We start from the raw sequence: 8509 nt of genomic DNA, 5'->3' as shown, positions 1-8509 counted from the left end.
ACAACAAACAAAAGCCCAGGACCAGATGGCTTCACAGGCGAATTCTATCAAACATTTAGAGAAGAGCTAACACCTATCCTTCTCAAACTCTTCCAAAATATAGCAGAGGGAGGAACACTCCCAAACTCATTCTACAAGGCCACCATCACCTTGATACCAAAACCAGACAAAGATGTCACCAAAAAAGAAAACTACAGACCAATATCACTGATGAACACAGATGCAAAAATCCTCAACAAAATACTAGCAAACAGAATCCAACAGTGCATTAAAAGGATCATACACCATGATCAAGTGGGGTTTATCCCAGGAGTGCAAGGATTCTTCAATATACACAAATCAATCAATGTGATACACCATATTAACAAACTGAAGAAGAAAAACCATATGATCATCTCAATAGATGCAGAAAAAGCCTTTGACAAAATTCAACACCCATTTATGATAAAAACCCTCCAGAAAGTAGGCATAGAGGGAACTTACCTCAACATAATAAAGGCCATATATGACAAACCCACAGCCAACATTGTTCTCAATGGTGAAAAATTGAAACCATTTCCTCTAAGATCAGGAACAAGACAAGGTTGTCCACTCTCACCACTATTATTCAACATAATTTTGGAAATTTTAGCTACAGCCATCAGTCAATAAAAAGAAATAGAAGGAATCCAAATCGGAAAAGAAGTAAAGCTGTCACTGTTTGATACTATACATAGAGAATCCTAAAGATGCTACCAGAAAACTACTAGAGCTAATCAATGAATTTGGTAAAGTAGCAGGATACAAAATTAATGCACAAAAATCTCTTGCATTCCTATACACTAATGATGAAAAATCTGAAAGTGAAATTAAGAAAGCACTCCCATTTACCATTGCAACAAAAAGAATAAAATATCTAGGAATAAACCTACCTAAGGAGACAAAAGACCTATATGCAGAAAACTATAAGACACTGTGAAAGAAATTAAAGATGATACAAACAGATGGAGAGATATACCATGTTCTTGGATTGGAAGAATCAACATTGTGAAAATGACTCTACTACCCAAAGCAATCTACAGATTCAATGCAATCCCTATCAAACTACCAATGGAACCTAGGGGCAGAACAAGAATAAAGACGCAGACGTAGAGAATGGACTTGAGGACACAGCGAGAGGGAAGGGTAAGCTGGGACGAAGTGAGAGCATGGCATAGACATATATACACTACCAAATGTAAAATAGGTAGCTAGCGAAGCAGCCGCATAGCACAGGGAGATCTGCTCCGTGCTTTGTGACCACATAGAGGGGTGGGATAGGGAGGGTGGGAGGGAGATGCAAGAAGGAGGAGATATGGGGATATATGTATATGTATAGCTGATTCACTTTGTTATAAAGCAGAAACTAACACACCATTGTAAAGCAATTATATTCCAATAAAGATGTTAAAAAAAAAAAGGCAATTAAGAGTCAGAAGAAAACAAGACACAAAGAGGACTAGAGAAGATGGAGACAGTAGTTGGATCCTATGACTGCCCAGATTTTGAAGGATTCCAGTCGTAGTCTGTGTATTTCCTTAAAAATAAGCCCCCACCCCACCTTCACCATTTTTTAAAATTAAAATGGTCCCTGTTCCCTGTAATTGAGGTGGCACCTGTTTTTTGTATTAATCAAGACTCTTTCTACTGCAAGTAACAGAAAGGTAACTAATGAGTTGGAGCAAAAAGTCCAGGGACCATGCTTCTGGCACGGCTAGATTCACATACCATCAGGAATCTGATTCTCCATCGTTCAGTCCGCTCTCCTTTGTGTCTGTTTCATTCTCCAGGGTTTCCCCTCTTGATGGCAGAGATGGCCGTTGGAAGCTTCAGGCTTATTTTGTATTAGTTTATCATCTCAGAAGAAAAAGTTTCTCTTTCCAGTAGTTTCAACAAAAGTTCTGTGGTTGCTGCTCACTGGAAAGTGCTGAGTAGCTTTCAGTCACTGAAATGTGATTGGAAAATTGTGATTGACTGGGCTTGGTCATATGCCTGCCCTTGAACTAGGTGAACACACACCACATAGGAAAAGAATGAGGGGAAATGCTCTAAGAATGGTAGAGATTATGAATTGCCCTCCATAAGTTTTTGTCAAATTCTTTCTGGGTAACAAAACACCCACATATTAGCCAGGAATATAGCCACCCAGAATCAAGACTACATTTCAAAGGAGCTCTTGAAGCTAGAAAGCCAGGTGACAATGTTCAGACCAACTGAATACAAGTGGAAGTGATGCAGGTCACTTCCTGGAAACATCCTCAAAGGAATATGTCATGATTTTCTGTCCTTTCTTCCTTACCTGTGTCCAGAATGTGGACAGGATGGCTGGAGCTGAATAAGTCATCTTGGACTTACATGGTGATTTGGGGATGGAGGAAACACATGGTAGAGCCTGGGTCCTTAACACTGTGGAGCCACATCAGCACTGAGTCATCTTTATCTTCTTTTATGTGATAGAAAAGTAAACATATGTCTTGTTTAACTAGAAAAGTAAACATATGTCTTGTTTAACTGAGTGTTATTTGACAAACCACACAACCCAACGTAATCCTACCAGAACCCCCCAAAGGAAAATCCTGGCATTCCTGGAAAAAATAGGGGCAGGGATGATGTGCAGGCATGTCCACTGTCTCACTCCCTGAAAAATTTTATCTCAGCCACGGTCATGACTCTGCTTGGAAATTTGAAGAGGTAAATCTGCCTGGCTCTGATGTATCTGAATATCCAGAAATTTCAGAGCTTATGAATTCAAACACAAAACTAATTTTAAAGTTGAGCCAAGCACAGAATTATGAGAAATTACCATATCCATGTTTTATTTTCCCTAAAGAAAAAAGCATTTGTCAGAGTGGATTAATCCACATTTAACCTTGTAACTTTAACAGTGAAATGTAGAAATAGCAGGCTCACAATGTGGAAAACTGTTGAGAATACATATTAGAACTTCTTTCAATAAATTTGTTTTGACATTTTTATTAAGAATTTGAGTGAGGAATTAAATTGTAATCAAACACAGAGATGGGATGATGCCAATAGAACGGTTCATGCCTTGAATAATGGAATCAGAATTATGCAATGTCAGAACCCCAAGAGGTTTAAGTTTGTCATAACTCCCCATTGTACAGAGGAGAAAACTGAGGCTCAGAGCTGTCAATCCATTGCCCAAGGTATACCTGGAATCTAGGGTAAAGCTGTTGGCATTCCTTCTTTCTACTTTTTCTTTTTGAATAAATGAAAGCTATGTCATGATTCAAGATTCAAGTAGACATTTTTTTTTAATGGAGTGAGATGATGAGATAAGATACAATTTCATCAGGTCAAATGTGTAAGGACCTACATGTTGGGTCCAAAAAAGCCCACTGTACAAGCACAGTATGGGGTAGATGTGCCTTAATCAGCAGCACTTGTAAGAAACACTTAGAGACATTACTTGGCTGAAGCTTGAGCTGTCAGCAGTGTGACGTAGCTACAAGAAAAAGATGATGGAGTCATGGGAGGCATTACTAGAAACAGAGTTTACGGAAGGGAGGGGAGAGTCCTGTTGAACTTTTCAGTCTGTTGAGCTTTTCAGTCTACAGTGGGGAATTCCTCATTCAGTCCCAGGTGTCAGACTTCAGAAGTGACATAGACAAATTAGTTCAGATCTAGGATGGAATTATGTGAGGAATGGTCAAAGGAACTTAGGAAACTGCAAAGCACTCTAACTAAGAGCTTGAATCTTGGAGTCCGACTGCCTGGGTTTCATCCCAGCTCATCCAATTACTGAGTATGTGTTCATTAAGCCTTAATCTCATTGTCTGTAAATTAGGAATTATAATAGTACCTGTCGCTGAAGATAAATGAGGTAGTGAATGCCAAGTGATCTGCATGTTACTGGCACAAAACAAGCACTCAGTACGTGTTAGGATTAAGGAAGCAACGTGATGTGAGGATAATGGTAACAATCCCATAGGTTGTGGTGAATATTAAATGAGCTAACACATGCCCCGTGCTTGAAACAAACTTCCTAGTTGTTATCATCTGTAGGAGAGGGATTGGCCTAAGGTTTCTAGGGATGGGTCTGGTTTGGGGACAGAATATTCCCTTAGCTTGGGCTAAAGTCCACAGAACCTGACCAGATTATTCCCGGAAGAAGGACCCTGAAAAAGGATGTTCAGTTTGGGGAGAGAGAGGGGTGCAGTGAGGGTGGTGGTCACTCAGACATTTCATGGGGGTACTCACTTGGTGAACACCTGGACAGGATGACATGGCACTGTGGAGTGACAGCCCAGCTGCATTCTTGGCCATGGTCACTTAGGCACTGTTGAACAGTTCTGATCCGCTAGTGTGGTCACGCAGGGCAGTACTGGGGTTGGTCACTCAAGCCTGTTCTGGGCACGGTCACTGATAATTGTCCTGTGGGCAGTCTCTTAGGAGCCATTCGAGGAGGAACTGCTCCTGGATAAGTCCTCCGCGCCCTCTGTTTCCTCCTCCCAGTGCCACTGCGTGCAGAAGTCCTGGACCTTACGGACGCTGTGGGACCCTGGTCAGCTCCCCGGGGAGCAGCCCACCGCTAGAGGGCGGCGGCTGAGAGGGACCCGCCCTCGGGGAGCCCGCTCCTTTGGGGCTCGCTCTTCCGCCAGGGCCAAGGAGAGGTGGGGTGACAGTGGGTGGAGATGCACGCTTCATGGGTGTGAGAGCGAGCCGCCTGGGTGTGAGTCAGCGCGCGGGGGTCCAAGGAGCTCCACGGATAGTCACGGAATCTCACTCACGCTCGGCTCCTCCGCCCATCCCGTCTAGAGCGTGTGTCCCGGTCCTGCGCCTGCGTGCGCACACCGCACGATGTCCGATTCCGGGCTCTGGGTGTCCTTTGGGTGAAACGGGGGTGGGCGGAAGAGGGAGTGTCCCTGTGGGTGTTTCTGCGCCCAGGTTAGATTTCTCTCTCCCCTCCCCGTGTGGGGTCTGGGGGTGTATCCCGCTCAGGTACGCGTGTACCTGTGTTTGTGCGTGCGTGCGTGTGTCAGTGTGGTGGGACCTGTTATCAGTGCAGGGTGCTTGCGTCGGTGCCCGGGTCTCTGTCTGGGTCTGGATGTTGGCGCAATCTCGAACCCCTGGGTGTCGGGAGGCCCTGGTGGCCGGGGTATCCAGCCTCCCGGAGGAGCAAATGCCTCGACACCTTCCCCTCACCACCCCAAGCTGGCCCGGGCTCCTTAGGGAGCTGCCTACGTGGGGAGGGCCCGGGGTGGTGTGTCCCTGGGAGGGATAGAGAGGGGGGGCCAAGGGGCTGGCCGGGTCCCCGGGCGGGGCGCGGGCTCGGGGGACCCGCGCGGCTGACGTCAGGCGACTCCTTAAATAGAGCCGGCAGCGCGCTCGGCCCCGCATTTCTCGAGGAGCCGGAACGCGGCCGGCGGCCAGCGCCACCGTCCGGCCCGCCCGCCCGCACCGCCGCGCCGCCGCCGAGCGTTCGGGGCGCCGCGGCGCGAGGATCCGGGATGGGGCTTCGGGCGCTGGGCGCGCTTCTAACCCGGCGCACGTGAGAGCCGAGGAGCGCCGGGCGCCGCCCCGCTGCCCGGAGCCCCAGAGCCCAGGACGCGGGGATGTCGGAGACGCCGCCGCCCGTTCCCCGAGGAGACGCCGCCTCCGGGATCCCCGGGCATGGTGCGCGCCCGGGCCGGCAGCTCCCAGAGAAGACGGCGCCCCCTATGCCCGACCCCCGTGGCCCGGGCCGCGCGGCTCGAGCCCTCTAGGCGGCCGCAGGGCCCCAGCCGCTCCGCCGCCGGCGCCCCCTCGGAAACCATGACCCCCGGAGCGGGCCCATGGAGCCATGGCCTATAGGGTCCTGGGCCGTGCGGGGCCACCTCAGCCGCGGAGGGCGCGCAGGCTGCTCTTCGCCTTCACGCTCTCGCTCTCCTGCACTTACCTGTGTTACAGCCTCCTGTGCTGCTGCGACGACCTCGGCCAGAGCCGCCTCCTCGGCGCGCCTCGCTGCCTCCGCGGCCCCAGCGCGGGCGGCCAGAAACTTCTCCAGAAGTCCCGGCCCTGCGATCTGCCGGGCCCGACGCCCAGCGAGCCCAGCGCTCCCAGCGCGCCCGCCGCTGCCGCGCCCGCCCTTCGCCTCTCCGGTTCCAACCACTCCGGCTCGCCAAAGCTGGGTACCAAGCGGCTGCCCCAAGCCCTCATTGTGGGCGTGAAGAAGGGGGGCACCCGCGCCGTGCTGGAGTTTATCCGCGTGCACCCGGATGTGCGGGCCTTGGGCACCGAGCCCCACTTCTTCGACAGGAACTACGGCCGCGGGCTGGACTGGTACAGGTAAGGAGGGGAGCCCCACTCAGCGTGCCCCGGCTCCAATCGGCTCCGTCCTCTGAGCCATCTCCTGCGCTTTCGCTTCCCCTTAACCCGGCTCGCTGAGTGGGCTCCGGCTGACACGTGAGGGGGTGGGGGAACTCTAGCAGAAGGATTTATCCAGAACTTCCCAGTGATTGTGCAGACGGGCCCCGGTTTCTTGAACGGCGAAGGACAGTTGGCTCTGGAATCGCCGGAAGGGAAGGGAGATCTCTGGCCTGACCTCGGGGCAAGTTGGAGGGCTGGCTCCGTGTCCAGCGTCTGGGGTAAAGCCGAGTGCCCAGGGAAGGGTCAGCCGGGACAGGTGCTGCCTGAACACAGCCCTGTCCTGAGTCTCGCCAGATCTTTCCTGGCATTTGACGGACCCAGAGAAGGGAAAGTCCGAAGAGGGCCCCCTCGCGGCAGGGCTCTGCGCTTGGGCGAGGTTCCCGGAGTTCAGGCCGAAGGACAGGGCATCCCCTGAGGTGTGGGCATGACAAAGGTCCCTTCCGCAGTCTCAGTCTGAGCCCCAGGTATTTGCTGCTGTATCTGGCCTGAGACTCCCAGTCACTCTGACCCTGAATTAGTGTTTTTGAATAGTGGAAAGGACCCTGGATGTGAGTCTTGGCTCTGCACTTAGCTTGAGCAAATTCCTAAAATTCATTGAGCCTTGATTTTCTGGTCCATCACAAGGATCAGGAAAAGTCCCTGCCCTGTGTGCCTCTCAAGGCCTTTCTAAGCGCTCTAAAAGTGTCAAAGAGACACTTCGCACTGGGCGACGCTTCTAAACCAGCAGCCAGGGTGTGGAATTTGGAATACTTGTAGGCACCTCAGATGAAGGCTGGCTAGGGTCATAGGGGCAACCAGTCATAGGCAGACTCCCACTGCACTGCCAGGGATGACAGTCACCCAAGCTGGTGGTGTCTGGGAATAGCCTGAAACTTCTGGAAGGTAGTTGCCTCCACTGTTCAATGCCCATTTCCCTCCCAAGCCCTGGATGGTGCTGAAGTGTAGGACTGGCCCACGTGTGGGCTGAGCAGGGCATCCCTGGGGGTGGTGTAATGTATGTGGTCCCCATAAAACCTGGGTCACAAATTTCTCACCATTTGCCTGACCCCTTGAAGACTTGCTAGAAATGTCTGCCTAGTAATGGAACTGGGGAGGGGTAACATGGTAGCTGACACAGTAGCTGAGGCTATTCTTTAAAAATTTTATTGAAGTAAACCCTCTAGGGAGTAGAAAGTCATAAGCATATTGGATAAAGGACAACTTCATTAGAAGGAGGACCCCACTGGGCTCATAATAAGGACCCTGGATTTGTAAGAATCAGGGCAACAGGGCCAACGTATCCCCTTTGCCAGGGAGCCCTGGCCTGCAGTGGTCATGGCTTATGGGACCAGGGGTGGGACATGCCCCTTCCTCAGGAAGCAGACACACAGTCCATCTCCAGTGGAGTGCAGCAAGGGCACAGCTGGTCTGGGGGTGGCCCCAGCACCTTTATGCTGGCTCTATGGAATAGGGAGGGTGGCACAGAATGGCAGGTCTGGTGCTTTCCAAGCTGTGACCCCCCCAGGCATCCCATCTGGGTGTACGAAGTATTTGAGGACAGCGTCTGAGCCAGACCGTGGGGTGAGAGAGGCAAACACATCTAACAGCAGAGCACGATGTGGGTCAGCCCTGGCCATACTCTAATACACGGCAGGGTTTCCTCGATGGAAAATCTAAAGATCATTATGAACCCCTTCGCCAAAGTGCAGTGCCTTTTAAGTGCAAAATAGCAAAATTGTGAGCATTGGCTTTTATGGCCCTCCACTAAACACCTATTCCCCGCACCCAGCCCCTGCACTCCCTCGTCTGTGCTCTGCCACCAAACACCATACCTCAGGCTTCCTTCTCGGAGCCTGTGTCATTCAGGGATGGCTGCTTTTTATTTTTAACCTTGGCATGTGTGATTCTAAGCCAGCTTAGCTGTGAACCTTAGAGATGGGAGCCGTGCCTTTTTTTTTTTTTTTTTTTTTTATATAGCACATTTGGATTCTGCTAAAATTCTCAACTGAGTCTTGGTAGGTTTTATTTAACATCAAGCATGCTGACAGCTCCACTTCTCTCTCTACTACCCCCCACTTCCCAGGGTCTGTCTTACCGTCCCTTTCTCCCTTTATATTTCCGAAAGAACATTTGGCCTGTAGGT

The 8509-nt window shown here is 50.5% G+C and overlaps 1 protein-coding gene across 1 annotated transcript in view; it reads left to right on the top strand.

Annotated features, from left to right (window-relative positions):
- Nucleotides 1-5395: 5395 nt before the first annotated feature.
- Nucleotides 5396-8509, top strand: part of HS3ST2 (heparan sulfate-glucosamine 3-sulfotransferase 2) — a 92562-nt gene continuing 89448 nt past the window's right edge. The window contains exon 1 of the mRNA XM_019921784.3: nucleotides 5396-6306. Within this exon, the coding sequence (XP_019777343.1) occupies nucleotides 5822-6306 (485 nt within the window). The 5' untranslated portion in view covers nucleotides 5396-5821. The remainder of the gene's footprint in view (nucleotides 6307-8509) is intronic.

This window comes from Tursiops truncatus, chromosome 15, assembly GCF_011762595.2.
Source record: "Tursiops truncatus isolate mTurTru1 chromosome 15, mTurTru1.mat.Y, whole genome shotgun sequence".
Lineage (NCBI taxonomy): Eukaryota > Metazoa > Chordata > Mammalia > Artiodactyla > Delphinidae > Tursiops > Tursiops truncatus.
Note: the sequence above shows the minus strand (reverse complement) of the source record. Positions and strands in the feature narration are given on the sequence as shown.